Source organism: Macadamia integrifolia, unplaced genomic scaffold (genome assembly GCF_013358625.1).
Source record: "Macadamia integrifolia cultivar HAES 741 unplaced genomic scaffold, SCU_Mint_v3 scaffold188, whole genome shotgun sequence".
NCBI lineage: Eukaryota > Viridiplantae > Streptophyta > Magnoliopsida > Proteales > Proteaceae > Macadamia > Macadamia integrifolia.
Window position 1 is genome coordinate 317,990 of NW_024868400.1, and position 17,206 is coordinate 335,195.

Below are 17,206 nucleotides of genomic sequence, written 5' to 3' on the forward strand. Positions count from 1 at the left end.
AAAAAAAAAAAATAGTAGATTAATATTAAAGTGTTTTGGAGCGTTCTATATACTTGTCATGTTATGACATCTTTGATTTTTTTGTATTATGTCATTAAATTATTTTCCAAAATTGATTAAAAAATAATTTTAGGTAAGAATAAAATATAAGTAGATACCATATACTTGTAAGTTAATAATGACATTCTTTTTTCTATGCATCAACATCAGGGTGACATTAAGTGGCTAGAGGAGGCGATGAGGAAGGCGGGAGAAGAGGGAGAGGACGTGGGAGACATGATAGTAGTCGTGATAGGGGAGAGATTGCATGGAAACACGGAGAGCCGATTGATGGCGATAAGAGGCATACAAAATGCAACTACTGTCATAAGAGGTTTATGGGTGGTGGGGCCATAAGACTTGAGCAACATCTGGTAGGAAATTCCTCAGATGTGGCTAAATGCAAAGAAGTGTCTCGTCATATTGCCAAGGCTATAGCTAAAGATATGAAGGGGGGAATAAGAGAAAAGGGGCAAAGGATAAGAAGAGGATATAGTTTGAGGAGGCACTACATGCTCCCGTGCATCGATATAATAATGATAGTGATGATGACAGCGATGACTTGGTGTATGTGCCTGATGACATAGAAACTAAGCAAGAGGCTAAAGATTGGCGGCAGGTGCAAGCATTGAGCCGACAGAGTCTTCATGAGGAGACGGAAAGGCGTAGACATGGAGGAGCTGGTCCATCTAGGGTAGGAGGTAATGGATCTTCACAGATCACTTTTCCCTTTAGGAGATCACAGAGTACAAGGGCAGCCTCACTTCCACCTCCACCTTCACCTCCAGTGGTTCCAGCTCGTGTGAACCCTGTGCTACAATAGGATCCCCGTGCGTACAAGAAAAAGGATAGTAAGCAGCGTAAGATAAAGGGGATGTGGGGAGACATGAAGGCTTATGTTAGGGAGGTTGTGTTTAAGTGGATGTTATTTCATAGCATCCTAGCAAACGCCACCACAGGTCCATATTACCAGACGATGCTTGATGCTGTGGCTGAGGCCGGTCCAGGGATAAAGGGGCCGACTGCATATGAGGTGATGAATGTATATTTGCCTAAGGAGAAGGCTGAGTTGAAAAGCATATATTGATGAGTTGAAACTTATGTGGAAGAGCTATGGGGTAACATAATGTGTGATGGTTGAACAGGGCCCACGAGAAGGTCCATCATCAATTTTATGGTTTATTGTGATGGTAGAACCATTTTCTTGAAGTCTATTGATGCATCAAAGGAAAGAAAGGATGCCAAATATATTGATGTGGAAGAAGTTGGGATACAAAATGTTGTTCAGACTGTGACTAATAATGGATGTAACTACAAAAATGCCGAAATTAAAATGATGAACAACCCTCGATTCCAACTCTTTTGGACTCCTTGTGCAGCATATTGCATTGACCTAATGTTGAAGGACATGGGGAAACTTAAAATTGTACAGACTATGGCTGAAAGAGCTAAGCAAGTGAGCACATTTGTCTATAATAATGGGTTTTCATTTAACCTATTGAGGGAGATGTGCGGGGGTGACTTGGTCAGGCCCGGTCTCACAAGATTTGCTACCAACTATATTGCACTCCAGAGTTTTGAATCCAAAAAAGTTAGTCTTCGATCCATTTTCGCATCTAGGGAGTGGTTTGGTTGGAGGGAAGCAGGATCAGCTGGTGGTAGGGAGGCACAAGCAACCATTTCATCAGAGAAGTTTTGGACACAATTGGGTAAAGTGGTTAAAATCTTGACACCAATTGTTGGCATGTTGAAGATGGTGGATTCTGCTTTCAAACCCACATTGCCAAGCTTGTGGGCTGCTATTGCAATGATAAAGGAAAATGTTTATGCTGCCAACCCACATGGAAGTAGGAAATTTGTGGAGATAATAGAAGACCATTGGGAGAGCCAGCTTTCGCATCCGTTGCATAAGGCTGATAAGCAAAGTTGAAGACATTCGTTTATGTGATATAAAAATGCATTTGCTTTCACATTGACAATAATATGTTTTGTCACATTTCAGCATACTATTTAAACCCTTGGTATCAATACAGCAAGAGACTTGCATTGGAACCGGATCTTCTAGAAGCAGTGACGCAGGTGGTTGCCAAGTTACAATCAAACCCTGATCTACAAGCCAAAGCCAATACTAAGGTTAGTTTTTTACTACTATTACTATTATACTGTAGCCTGTAGGAATCTAAATTTCAGCACAATGGTTGTTAACTAGGGTCCTATTTGTCAATTTGTTATAGATGAAGGAATTCAGGGATGCATTAGGCAGGTTCGGGGCTCCCGCCGCATATTCAGGTCTTATGAATACTGATCTTGGTATGAAATCCAAATTTTAGTATGTTACTCATACTAAAAGTTGTGTTTTGGAACATAAATAATCTTGTACACTTGTTGTAACTTATAATGCAGCTGAATGGTGGGTGTTGTATGGGGATTCGTCTCCGAAATTGAGAAAGATTGCCATCAAAGTACTCTCCCAGACATGTTCTGCATCTGGTTGTGAGAGAAATTGGAGCACATTTTCACTCATCCATTCGAAGAGGCGGAATCGATTAGGTTCACAAAGTCTGAATGATTTGGTGTATGTGCATTATAATCAGACTGAGGATGCAGCACATACGCATGGGTCAGGATAATGATAGGGGCCAGATCGAGCTTGCTGATATTTTCCAGATCGACTCAGATGATGAGGATCCCCTAGTGGATTGGGTGAGGGATAGAGACGAGCCGTTGATGGATCAACCGGGAGGTAGGCCGGACCCATATCTAGTTTGACAGATGGCGGTCGATGTTGATGACTATATGGCATCAAATGGAAGGATACATTCACAGACCCCTCGACCATTCGAGCCTGAGCCTGCACCTGGTAGGGATGATGATGATGAAGATGATTGGCCATTTCATTGGGTGGTCGTACCCACACCCAGACTCAGACACATGGTAATGGTGATGATGATGATGGTGATGGTGGTGGTGATGGTGGTGATGGAGATGGAGATGGAGATGGGGGAGGTGATGAGGGTGATGATGGTGGCGACGGTGATGGTGATGATGGTGGCGACAGTGATGGTGATGGTGATGGTGATGGTGATGGTGATGACGATGGTGATGGTGATGGTGATGGGGGAGGTGATGGTGATAGATTTGAAGGAGTTCGAGAGCAGTATGTGTAGGATGATCCACAGCCGGAGCCGGTGCGATTCACTGCGGAGACTCACTTTGAGAATGCCACACAAGATTCTGATCATGGTGCACGTCCATCAGGTGGAGGGAGGAGTTCAGGTTACAGTAGAGGGCCTCGTCGCCGATTCGGTGAAGGGCAACGAGATTTTGTGGACATCGATAGTCTATCTACTTCTATTGGTGGAATGGGTTTGAGTGGAGGGAATAGTCATACGAACAGTGAGAGTAGCGGGAGTGGGCAATGGCATGTCCCATCATTTACTGGAGGGAGCACTTGGTCGCAGTATGATGGATGTGGACCATATGGTCAATTCACTGGGATGGGGCATACATCTGGTTCATCCATTCCTAGTAGTAGTACTAACTATGGCTCCCAAACCCAGTCACCTGGTAGTGGCTTTTTGGACACTTTATTCTCATACCCAGCGGTCCCAGACCCGTACATGTTGTTGGAACCATCATTTGACAGTAACTCAGTGGCGGGTTCATCTTCTTCATACTATGGTGGTGATACGTGCCCTCGGATAGGTTACCTTCAGTATGTAGACTCAGTCTTTTTGGCAGTTGTGGCGGACTACGTTCGATTATTCTTTCACACTATGACGTGGCATGCATTTGTGGCGCAGTCAGAGGAAAATGCACGTCGATTATTTCATACTGAGCATGGAATCAAGCCAGGCTGTCATAGTTCTTTCCAGTAGATAGTATCTCCTACATAGTCATTATGAATTTAGGATTACTATTGTACTGTTATGAAAGTTACAGGCTCAATGTTTGACTTTAGTATTAGCGTCGCATAGTATACTACTATAATACACTAAATATTAGCTAATTAATATTGATGTATGTTTGATCATGGCTTAAATGCATTATTTATTTGTTTTACTACCATATTACATCTTGTTCTAGGCTTCTAGCAATGAAATAGGTACAATTTCCAGAACAATTCGACGGTTGCTACCAGCCAAAGGTACAACTCTAAAACAATATCATATTCTAATATTTTTGCAGTTTTATGCTCTTATCATGTTTGTTAACCATAAATTAGCTTATCCCCAAAATTTCAGGTCAAAATACCACTGTTTGACCACCAAAACAGCCAACCGAAACAAAAAAAAATAAAAAATAGTGTTTTGGCCGAAATCTCGCCGAAATTTTGGTATTTCGGTGGTCATGAATCCACCGAAATGCCGAAACGAAACGAGATTTCTAACCTTGTGGCATACCCATGGTTCAAGATCTCGGAAATTAATTTTTTATTTATTTTACCAAGACGAGATATGCTACGAATTACAAAAAGGACATCATCTCAACCAAAATTTCGGTATCTCGGCCGAAATTTCGGTACCATATCGACAAAATACTGTAGTGATAGCAACCAAGGCTTATAAAACATCTCGTGAGGATCTCGGTGAAATTTCGACTCCAACTCGACTGTCTCGGCGAATTTCGGCTCCTCCTTGCATTTGAACACAAAATCACCCCATTGTCCACTAACTAGCCACATCATCACATCTATTGCCTCAAAGGTGACTCCAAGTTAAAGATCTACACATTTCAAGCTTTGGAAAGGTAAACCCCTTTCCCCAAAACCATTTTTTTTAAATAGTAACATAAATACATGTTGGATAGGGCTAGATTTTTATATGTTAGACACAAGAGGCCGATCTATGACATCACGGAGTCAAAAAAAAATTTCTGGTTCAAAAAAATGTATTTTCCATCAATATAAAATTGTATATTTTTTATAGTTAATATAGCTTTGATGGAACTCAATTATATATATATATATATATATATATTACTCCCCATTGGCATTGGCTAATCTACAACTCTATCGGAGTGAAATTTTTTTCAGAGGAAAATGCACGTCGACTCCATTGTACTAGGCGTGGAATCCAGTCAGGCTGTCATAGTTCTTTCTAGTAGACAGTCATTATGATTAGTGTTGTATAACTAATATGTTTGGGACTTGGGGTATTTCCATTTGAGACTTTGAGATTTAAGAGTAAGACGCTCAGTGGATGGCATTAGTTGGGACTTGGGAGTTAGGTAGTTGCATAATATATTACTCTAGTACTCTAAATATTAGTTAATTAATGTTGAGGTATGTCTTGATCATGGGTAAGATCCACTATTTAATTGTTTTACTATCATATTATATCTTGTTCTAGCAATGAAGCAGGTAAAATCTCCAGAACAGTTCGATGGTTGCTACCAAACAAGGATGCAACTCTAAAACACTGTCATGTTCTAATATTTTTGCAAATCTAAGTTCTAAGCATGTTTATTAAGCTTAAAACAAGCTACACACCGAGTTTCAAGTCATAATATGGCCGTTTGATCACCGAAACAATCAACCGAGTCAAAAAAAAAATCATCCAACTCGCCGAGATTTCGGTGGTTCGGAAACCCATTGAAACACCGAAACGAGATGGGATTTTGAACCTTGGGCATACCCAGTTAGTCCTACACTAACTCTTCCTTAGTGCACAGCACCCCTAAACACCTTAAAACCCTTGGGGCCATTCCTTCAACAGTTATAACCTTGGTTAAAGCTTTGAGTATGGCTCTGGGGTAAATGGATCTAGAACCAATGAAATACAAATTTTCCATGATCTATGATTTGTCTATCTTTCTGGACCCATCTCCTGTAAAATGATTTCATTAACTGACTGTTGCACAAGAAGAACAAAATTGAACACTAATCTTTATAGCTTATTAGCCTCTTCTCAATATCTTCCTCTAACTTCCTTTGGTCTCTAACATGCACCCACTTGATCCAACACCATTCAACTACTTACCATCCCCTTTCAAATCACAAGAAATGACAGTTTCCCATAAATCAGACTCATGTCACCCATTAGAGAACTTTTTATTGACTTTGAGATCTTCATATTTGAGAATAAAGAAAATATTTTTAATTCCTTCCCTTATTTTTTACTTCTTTTATTCTACAATTTGGTAATCTCACACATTCTGCTAGTGAAGAAACTAGAAGAACAGCAAAAAAACCGACAGGTTGCCGCCACAAATTCCACCCCCCAAAAACCATATTTGGATTGCGCCTCAATTATATCGCCTGTATTCGAACTGTTAGTAGTTGGTAGTGCAGCCACACCCTATTAAAGGAACATTTGCCTACTTGAGGTGCTCCACTGGGGGCATTAAAGTTCCCCTACAATGGCCCTACTTTATAATCAGACCATAGTGTGAGAGCATCCCCCTGAGGTCGCTGAAAATTCTCCCTCAAGGACCACAACAGTTGTGGTTTGCAACACCACAATTATAAGGTGGCCCAAGTGCTATATAGGCTTTCTTATGTTTGGGTTCGGGCTTTATCAGTGGGGGTTTTATCTATAATGAGTTGAGTTTATTTTTGGTATGTTTACTCTTTTTTTTTTATTATTATTATCGGTAAGTGGCCCAAGTCACTATCAGTTACTTGGACAAGGTATTAAAAATTATGGTCAATATGAGCTAGTTTTAGAAGTCTTAAGAATTGTTTCTAAGTTGAGTCGGGAAGGATATTGAAAGTTCCCAAATAAGTGTTTTATTCTAACTTTCGCCTATTAAATTTTGTAAGCTCTATAAAAGCTGGATTTTGGAGTGAATTGAACAGAGTTGGTTATGGAGATCTGAAGGAGAACCCTGAAGGTGCTCTTCATGTTAGCCAGGTCCAAGTATTTTGGCTGTTTAGCTGTTAGTTTTCCAATGCTATTACTTTTCTGTGCTGTGTTTCATTTGTTTCTACTCACTTCGGGATCAGCTATGTAAATCTTACTCCAAAATATGACTCCATTTAAAGCCATAGTAGTTATTAACTCATAGGCACTCATATCCTTCTGGAATACTTCAACCGAGACCATCCCTGGCCTTCCTCTTTCCTTGCCACCTTCATGGTTCGTTCTGCACCTTTTATGTGCTTAATTGTATAAAATATTTTGAGTATTACTTAACTCAAGGTGGAGCAACAAGATGATCCTTTTATATCCACATGGATATTTATTCAAAGGTAAAATATTCATTTGACGCAGGAGGGTTATAGAAACATAGAGTTTCAACTATAAACCCAGAACTCATAAAAAGAGGCGAGGAACCATTATGGATATTAGAGAAAAACTAACAAAAGATTATCAAAACCCCATCCATGCAATGTGGAATTTTAAATGTAGATGATAGAGCACCAAAAACATTACAGAAACGGTAAAATGGATTTCCAAACCTTCCCGAGATGGCTGGGTAATAAAGGACAAGGGAGACAGAGAGGAATCACTTTTAATTGGAGAAATACCAGTTGGTCAGGGAGGAACACCACAGGGGTTGGTATGAAATAAAAGGAATGATGAGTTATAAAAGAAGTTTGAAATCAGATCCCAAAAGAAAAATATAAATGTCTAGTGTATTGGTATTATCGGTATTGTGTTTAGTGTTACCGCAGGAGTATTTTAGAGAGATAGATCTATCTAGGGTATTCTCCTGTGGTGTGCAGCCACCAATTGTTGCAATTTACTATTATGAGATCTAGTTATACCCATAAAAACTAGGGTTCAAATATTATAACAGTTACTGTTTATTCCTCTATGAAGCTAATGAAGCCTTAATCTGAAACTAAGGTTTCTGCGCAAGGAGGGACTTCTATCAACTGTGCATGGGTTTTATGCTCTCTGCAATTTATGATTCTGATTCATTATTTTTTTTTTTTTTGGATGTATAAATAATCAGATTCGCGATATTGCTGCCTTATCATTTGAAGATCTATCATATCTAACACAATACCCATACACTTTAAAAAAAAAAAAAAAGGCTTCAATTAAATTGAACAAAGAATAAATAAAAATAGAGAAAAGGTACATGCGAAGTTACGTTTTATGACAGGTTATGATCAATAATAAAAAATGAAAAGAACAGAAAAACCAACTTGAGAGAAAATCAAAGCAAACCTTCGTAATCAAGTAATCGATACGATGATGAATCTGGCCACAGCCATAAATGACAGTAGCAGAAGATACTCTACATTTTCTCATGCTACAAATTTGACTCAAGAAAAAAAGAAGAAGCCAAATATATTCAAAATTCCAAATTGATTTCCACTACAAGCCATGCTTCCCATTAGCTAAACAGACCAAAGAAAATCAATCTTAATTCATTTAATTTTTAGTGAGTTTCAACACTGCTCACTATCTAATGTTTGATTATTCCCATACAGCATTCCTGGAGAATAAAAGAACATATGCATACTGAGGATGTGAAAGTAGTGCTACAAAAATGCAAGGCCATGCATGTTCTGAAAAACAACGAAATATGATAATGCAATTGAAAGATTATTTCTAATACCTCTTCAACAATCCTGAAAACTTCAACAATTGAACTTCCATGTCGTTGCTGAGCTGATATGGGATCCCATCGCTGTAAAAAGGTTTAGGCAAGCATTAACTGCTAATTTCATGGGAGAGATTCATGAAAGTAAAGCAAGTTCTATGAGCAACATATGGCCTGCATGGAAACCTAACTACAATAACTTCAAACTTCTTAGAAGTTGTAGCTTACCACAAATCTTCATCCCAGGATTAATAATTTGAAAATAAAGCAAACCAATTAGACGTAATCCTTAGCTTACTCGAACTAACACAATGTAATCTCTATCAAAAAAAAAACATAGCTAGGATTCTAACACACACCCCCCCCCCCCAAAAAAAAAACTGGGCGTGAATAGGTGGGAATGTTGAGGGCAAATGCAGCTTGTCAAACTCAACGGCATTTGTTGCATAAAAAACATGCCGCCCTCCCTCCCTCATCTTGAAATGTCACTTCTATTTGAAGAAATATACACTCTTGTACTGAATTTTCTGCAGACCAGTTTGTGTTGAATTAATCTTTACTTTCTTCACACCTTTCTAGCCTTTTAGCTAGAGCCAAGTGTATTATCTGTTCTTAAACTCTACTTTCTTCACAAAATATTTCTTATGCTCAATATAAGGTAGCAATAGCTAGGAGGAATATATTCGCAACAGGTCACACACACAAATCCTGAAAAATCAAAAGAGAGAATAATGGCTATAAGCCTGCAACAATTAATACAAGGCTGGTTTTTTTTTTTGGGGGGGTGGGGGGAATAAATAATTCATTACCAAACAAAGAAAGAAAAAAACTTACAGCCCCTGAAGAGGGGAGGGAGAAGAAAGCAAATCAAGCTTAGAAAGCATTACTATTTCTGGTGATGGATCTCGAAAGATCCCAGGAATTTACAATGTGACAGTTTCGAGGGGAGGGAATACAAGTGGAAGCAAGCCGAGAGACTTTAGTTTTGACATCAAAGGAGATGGAGCTCCAAATCTTATCAAGAGAGCGAGAGTTGGAGGTCCATTTCCTATGGTTCCGTTCCATCCAAATCTGATTTATCGTAGCACAGAAGGCTAGCCTTCCCACAGTGTCACAGATAGTCTTTCCCTGAAAAGTCATATATATCCACCCATATCCATTCACGATGGAAGGGGAGAATCCTCCTATTGGCTGGCCAGCACTTGCTAAGAATTGCTTTCCATATGGATGAAGAAATACTGCATTCAAAGAGCAGGTGCTCTAAAGTCTCCGTCTCAGTGCCACAGAGGATACACATTGGTTTGTGGGTAGAGATTTAGTGAAAACTCTCCAAGCAGTGAAACTATGGCAGGGGATGTGGTGCTTGGACCAAATAAGACGGTGCCATGTGGTGGGGGGGCCATGAGTTCTAACAAAATTCCAAGCTGCTTTAGGGGTGAAGGTTTTGGAGGCTGAAGGCTTCCAAAGGCTGGTATTACTAAAAGGCATGCCTTTCTTTTTCAGATTTGATAAATTCATCTGTTAGACTTATGTAATGGACTACAAGAAGATTTTTCAAGGCAATCAAGCCCATTTATTTGCTCTACAGTAGCGAATTACAGTTGGGTTTTCTATTAACACACACACAATATTTATTCCTCCAATATTTCATAGCTGAAAGAATGATGACTGAAAAAGCTGATAAGAATCATAGGTTGATCCAACAACACAAGGCTTGGTTGGGAGGTTAATAAAACTCTGATGCAGATTGGTTACAAGAATCCACTCCATTTCTAAAGAAAAATCATGGAATCAGAGTGCATTGAGCGTCAATGGCAGGCGTGATGCGCTGAGCATTGGGCTCTTTTTTTTTTTGTTTCAATGAGACAACAATAACCAGCATGCAGGGACTTAATGTGGGATCAGGGAAGGGTGCAGCAATATCTCCTTGAGTCTGACAAAGGAGGGGCAGGGTTAACAGTACAGCGGTGATAATATTCCAAGAGGGGGGGAAAGTAAGCCACCAGACATAGGAGGAGATTGCAACTGGAAGCATTCTGAGCCAGAAGGAAAAGGAGTGATATATATATATATATATATATTTTGGGGGGGGGGGGGGGAACAAGGCTAAAGAGCCAAATTCAAAATGCAAGTGATAGGCAGAAGGGACTAAAGGTTCAGCAGGTCTGGATCCACCCAAGAGAGAGCCTAGGCCTGAGGGATTGGTCCAACCAGGTGTGCTTGGGGCGGAGGGCTGCATAATATGGCAGGCCAAGATAAATGCTCAGGCAGAAGGTTGTAGGTGTTAAAAAAGAAAGGACTGGGCTAAATGCCCCCCCCTAATGTCGTAACCTCAGCGACCAAATGCCCCTTCCTTCTCCGGTGGTCCCTACCGCCGGCAACCCCCTCTTTTCCTCCGATATCCCTTGCCCCCTGTCTGATGATATCCTACCTTCCTCCTCTCCTACGGCTCTCGCTCCAGAGCCCCTCTCCTCTGACCCTTCCTTCCTTGAGAACCACTCCTGGACTTTGGTTGTCTCCAGCTCTGCCCCCTCCAACCCTGCTCACCCTTCCTCCATCCCATCCACCGCCGGCTTTCTGGACTCGGAAATTTCTAAATGGAAGAATTGTGTTGTTGGGACCTTCCTGGGAATCGTCCCCCTTCTCCATCGTCAAATCTTCACTTATGAAACAATGGAAACCAGTTTGCTCCTTAACCATGAATATGCTTGACAATGGGACATTTATTACAAGGCAATGACCATTGATGGAGGTCCATGGTACATTGGGAAGAAGTCGATCTTCCTTCGGCAATGGGATGTGCTTACCTCTTTTAACAGATCCGAACCTACCTCTATCCCATTATGGGTGGCCTTCCCTTACCTCCCCATACACTTCTGGTGTATCGATGGGCTCAGTCTTGTTGGTTCCCTCATCGGCAAACCTCTGTACTCAAACAAGCGAACCAAAGTGATGGATAGACTATCATTCGTGAGAATCTGCATTGAAGTTCAGGCCGATCAAATTCTCCCTAACTCTATCTCCATTCGGGATGCTAATGGTCACTCATTGACTCAGGAGGTCCGATATGATTGGGTTCCCCCTTCTTGCTCGTACTGCAAGTGCTTCGGGCACAAAACATCACTTTGTGAAAAGTATCCTTCTGTGCAAATCGCCTCTGATGCTCAAGCGGCATTTGATATTCAAGTTGCCTCTATTGTCCAAGCTACCACCTTCGGAAGTTTGCCAATCAACGTTCTCTTGCAAGACACTGCCTTCAAGCTTCACACCTCAAAAAAAAAAAAAAAAATAAAATAAAATAAAATACAAGAAAAAAAGAAATTGGATTTCCTCGCCATCGGATTCTAATCCGGCGACCCTTCCAGCAAAGGAAGGCACCGATGTGTCCTTTGGTCCCTCGTCGATCTCTTTATCTGCTGGTCCTAACCCCTTCTCGATTCTTGAGAGGGCTGACATGGATCTAGATTTGGATCTGGCTTCTGATGGCGACCTCTCAACCCTGCATGCTCCTGCTATTCCCACGGTTCTTCCATTAACGGAATTTTCCCCTCCTTTTGGCTAGGTTGGTATTGCTCCAACCTCCGATCCCCTTCCCTTTAGCCATACCCCACTGCCGCCTCCACTGCCAAGCCCTTCTATTGTTGATCCTTACGAGTTAAATCAACCTTTGAACTCAAACCCTCATTCCACATCATCAACTCCGTTTTATCCCAAATTTCTAAACCAAACCGCCTCTGAACCACCGTTTATTCCCCTGAACCAGTTTCTTCCGGTTCATCTACTTAATCAATTCTCTAAATACCAGATGGACCATCCTCCTTACCTAGGAAATCTGTACAACCAGACCCATCCTCTTAAAAACCCTGCCCCACCCATCTCTAAACCCAACCCGCCTATCTCTTTTCTTCCTAACCCGACTCCCCTTTTTCCTTCGCCCATCTCTGGAACTCTTGGTTTTGCTGTTGGTCACGACATTGCACCTACCCTGTCTCACCCTTCGACTACCAGTGCCTTCTCCATCTCCACCATTACTGCTAGCTACTACACTTGCCAGCTCCCTCGCATACAACCGAGGCTGTCAAGCATCAGTCCTTCCTCCTCGGACGTTGCCGACCAAGTTCTTGCTACCGTCCAAGTCTCTGATGCCGCCCAGGACTCTGCATCTACCCAAGTTTCCATTGTCGTCCAAGCCTCTACTGCCGTAATCCTCCACCACCGATGCTGCCCATGTCTCCAATCCTGTTGGATGCCAATTGCCTCGGCTTCTCTGATCGTGGGTGGTCCCTCGGACCCCCTTGGCCTTGGAAGGCCCGATGACCCTCTCCTTCATCCCGCAAGCATGTTCCTCTCCTCGATTGGCCTCAGAAGGCCCTTCCTCTATTTGCGACAGGCCTTCGGAATTCTCCAATCCATTGGCTCACTTTAGAAAAGTTGTTGTCTCCGCCTTGCTTCTTCACTCGGTCTCACCCTCTCGGAAGAATCAAGTCTCCCCTCGCTGCTCCCAAGAGCCACAACTTGGTAATGTAATACTTGCTCTCATCAGAGCCCCCTAGGAAAGCTTCATCGACAATTCAGTACTGATCATACCTACTCAGAAGAAACATCCTGCGAACTGGATGCTACCGCCTTGCCTTGTTCTTCCCAAACAGTGCTAGCTAACCCTTTAGCTTTGGCTCCTCCTGTAAGCCAATCCACCTCCTCCCACAAAACCAGCCATCAACCAAACCCCATCCACAAAAACTCCAGCTTGACCTCCACCCTCAACATTACCCCAAAAAAACAACACCAAAAATACCTCCACATCTTCAGCCAAAACCACTTCCAACACCGATGCTTCCCCTGTCATTGGATACAGCCGTTGGCCCCCTTCCTCCATTGGCCCCAACATCCCAAACACCCCCCAAAGCTTGTCCAAGCGATTGTTGCCCATCTTCCCTAGTTCTAAATGATTCCTTGGACCATTTGGAACATTTGAGGCCTCAACTCCTCGACCAAACAAGCCGAAATCAGATCCCGTCTGCGCTCCTCAAAGTCCAACCTCTGCTGTCTTCTTGAAACCCGTGTCTTAGAGGCCAATGCCTTTAGGATTGCCTCTTCGATTGACCCCTCCTAGTCCTTCAATTCCAATTATCTTCACAGTCCTAATGGCAGGATTTGGATCCTCTGGGACCCTTCTTTCTTATCCATCTCTTGCCTTTTCTCCTCTGCCCAAGTCACCCATATTTCCATTTCTCACAACTCTAGCCCCTTCATCTGCTTTCTCTCCATTGTCTATGCTCATAATAGAGCTTCCCTCAGGCTTCCCCTATGGTCGGACCTAATTTCCCTTTTCCCTTGCGTGGGGTCCAGCCCCTGGGGTATTACTGGAGATTTCAATGTTATCCGGTACCGTCATGAAAAGCAAGGGGGAAATCGCATTGATTCTCAAGGTGTTGATTCTTTCAATGCCTGCATTGATGATCTCAACCTCACTGACCTCAGATGGTCGGGTGTCAAACTCAGTTGGCATAACAGAAGAGCTGGTAATAACAGGGTGGCTTGTAAGCTCGATAGGACTCTTGTTATTTGTTAATGAAGCATGGTTAGATGCTTTCCCCTGATCTCATTACTGCTTTGGTCTTTCCGAGATCTCTGACCATAGCCCCAATTCTATCTATGTTCTTCCCTTTCGCTCCTTTGGTCCCAAACCTTTCAAATTCTTCGACATGTGGACCTCCCACCCTGATTTCCAACTTCTGGTCTAATGTTCCTGGAATATCCCCACCCCCCGTTCCTTATCCCCCCTCCTAGCATTTTTAAGAATCTTAAATCCACCTTAAAGCTTTGGAACTCCTCCACCGTTGGGAATATCTCATCCCAAGTGTCTGTGGGCCGAGAAATCCTCCTCTCCATCCAATCCAAGCTTCAACTTGATCTCCTCAACCACATCCTGGCTGAGGAAGAAAAAGTTGCTGCATCCAACCTCACCTTGCTCCTAGATCAAGAAGAGAGTTTCCTTCGCCAAAAATCCCGTGTCAATTGGCTTGATCTGGGTGACTCCAACTCGGCCTATTTCCATCGCTCTCTCAAAGCTATGAACAATGCCAATACCATCCCTAAGCTCATTTCCTCCTCAGGGACTGAGCTGTTCTCCCCCGATCTCATAAAGTCTGAGGCAGTCTCTTATTTCCAAAGCCTTTTTAACCCCCCCTTCTTCCCCTTCTCCCCCCCCCATCCCGTCCAACCTCATCAATAAGTTTGTCCCTAATGACCTCCTGCCCTTTCTCCAATCCATTCCCAGTGAGGAAGAAATCCTCTTTGCCATTCTCTCCCATAAGGCTAACAAGGCCCCTGGCCCTGATGGTTTCAATATGGGCTTCTTCTCGGCCTGTTGGAATATCATTCGTAACGACCTCAGCCTGGCAGTGCGTAGTTTCTTTTATAACCCTAACCAGATTGGAGGGATCAACCACACCTTCCTTTGCCTAATCCCCAAAAAGGAGGGTGGGATTTCTGTGAATGATTTTCGGCCCATTTCTGTCTACAACCTCCTCTACAAATTCAATGCTAAAATCCTGGCCAATAAGATCCAAAAATTCATTGACTCCCTTGTTAGCCCAAACCAATCAGCATTCATTGCTGGCAGAAGCATTTCGGATAATATTATTCTCTGCCATGAGATTATCTGTGGCTTTAACCGCAAGTCCCACTCTCTGGCTGCTCTTATTAAGATTGACATTCACAAAGTGTTTGACACGATTAGTTGGGACTTTGTTTCCAGCGTTCTTCTCCAAATGTCTTTCCTGGCCTCGTTTGTCCACTGGATTCGCTCTTGTATATCTTCCTCTCGCTTCTCGGTCCTTGTGAACGGTAGCCCAGCCAGATATTTCCCCTTAAGGTGTGGAATCCGTAAAGGATGCCCTCTCTCTCCTCTTCTCTTCCCTATATCCTTGTAAATCCTATCCCGTTCCATTCAGTCTGCCACTGACCTCCACCTCATTACTCCCATCCCAAAGTGTAAATCCCTCCTCCTTTCGCATTTGGCTTTTGCAGATGATATTATGATCTTCTCCAAGGCTGATCCCATATCCATCACCAATATCATGTCCAACCTGCACTCCTTTGAGTCCCTTTCGGGGCTCAAAATCAACCTCAAATCTAATATCGTTCTCTCAGGTGTCACTCCTGAGACTCAAGCCTATTTTTCTGATATTTCTGGTATCTCGTTGGGATCCTTACCGGTAAGATATTTGAGTCTCCCTCTCATCACCACCAGGCTTTCCTCTCACCATTGTGCCCCTCTGCTTGACCGGCTTAGGAAAAAGCTCCAACTTTGGAAAGGGAAACTTCTGTCTTTTGCTAGTCGTTTAACCTTGATAAGATCGGTCCTCCAATCCTTATATCTATACTGGTATGGTGCCTTTATCCTCCCCTCCTCTGTCATCAAGTCTTTAGAGAGCCTCCTCTGCTCCTTCCTTTGGAAAGGCTCGGATTCTTCCAAATTCCTTAGGCCTCTCGATAAGATGGTTTGCCTCCCGAAATCTGAAGGAGGGTTGGAAATTAGAAGAATTAAAGATGTCAATTCTGTGGGTGTCTTTAAACTCATCTGGAAGATTGCCTCCAAATAGAAAAGCATTTGGGTTGGCTGGATTCTCTCTGGCTAGCTCAAGCATAACTCTCTCTAGATTGCCCCTTCCAATCCTGACGCCTCCTGGATTTGGAGAAAGATGCTTCAGCATAGAACCCTGGCTCTTACTGCCATTTCCTATTCTATTGGGAATGGCCACTCGACCTATCCGTGGAAGTACCCGTGACATCCTTCGGGTATTCTTGCCCTTTTAGTGTCTCCCAGAGTCATATACTCCTCCGGCCTCCATGCAAAGGCTATGGTCTCCTCAATTCTTTCTCCCTGGGGTTGGTCTCCTCCTTCCTTCCCCCCTCCTCTGCAAGATCTCTAGTCCTCCCTCCCCCCTCTCCCTCCTGGGCTCAGAGGCAGAGAAGACCATTGCATTTGGCTCCCCTCTTCCAATGGGCTATTCTCTTCTGTTTCTGCTTGGTCTTTTATCCGCTCCCCTTCTCCGCTGGTTCCCTGGCATAAACTGGTCTGGTTTAAAGGTCATATCCCCCGCCAAAGATTCACTCTTTGGCGCTGCTTATCCAGTTGTCTTCTAACTCAATCCTTCCTCATTCATCGCAACATCCCTGCTAATCCTTCCTCCTGCCTATGTCCCTCGGGCATAGAGGAGATCCCTCATCTCTTCTTCTCCTGTCCCCTTTCCTGCCAAGTTTGGAAAATTGCCCTTTCCAAATGTTGGCGTGTCAAAAGACCCATTCTTCCTTTCGACAGAGAATGTATCTGGATTGACATGTCCTTCTCTGGATCGACCATTTGTGATACTATTAGTAAATTGACCTTTTGTGCTACCATTAACCACCTCTGGATGGAGCGCAACATCCGTAGATGGACTGTCAAATCCTGATCCCCAGATAAGATTTGGAATGCTATCTCCTTTGATGTTGCTTCCAAAGCCCAGGCTCTCCTTACTAGACTCAACCGGCACATCCCTATCTCCCCCAGAAACTCCCACATCATTTCTTCTTGGAACCTTCAAGCAAACCCTGCTCACCACCCCCTTCACCCCTCTCCCTCCCCTCACCCTCACCCTCCATCCCCTCACCCTCCCCCCCC

The 17,206-nt window shown here is 42.9% G+C and overlaps 1 protein-coding gene across 1 annotated transcript in view; it reads right to left on the bottom strand.

Moving 5' to 3' along the window:
* LOC122065104 (protein unc-13 homolog) overlaps window positions 1–17,206 on the bottom strand; it is a 100,247-nt gene that overhangs the window by 23,642 nt on the left and 59,399 nt on the right. Inside the window, exon 18 of the mRNA XM_042628908.1 lies at window positions 8,554–8,625. Within this exon, the coding sequence (XP_042484842.1) occupies window positions 8,554–8,625 (72 nt within the window). The remainder of the gene's footprint in view (window positions 1–8,553; window positions 8,626–17,206) is intronic.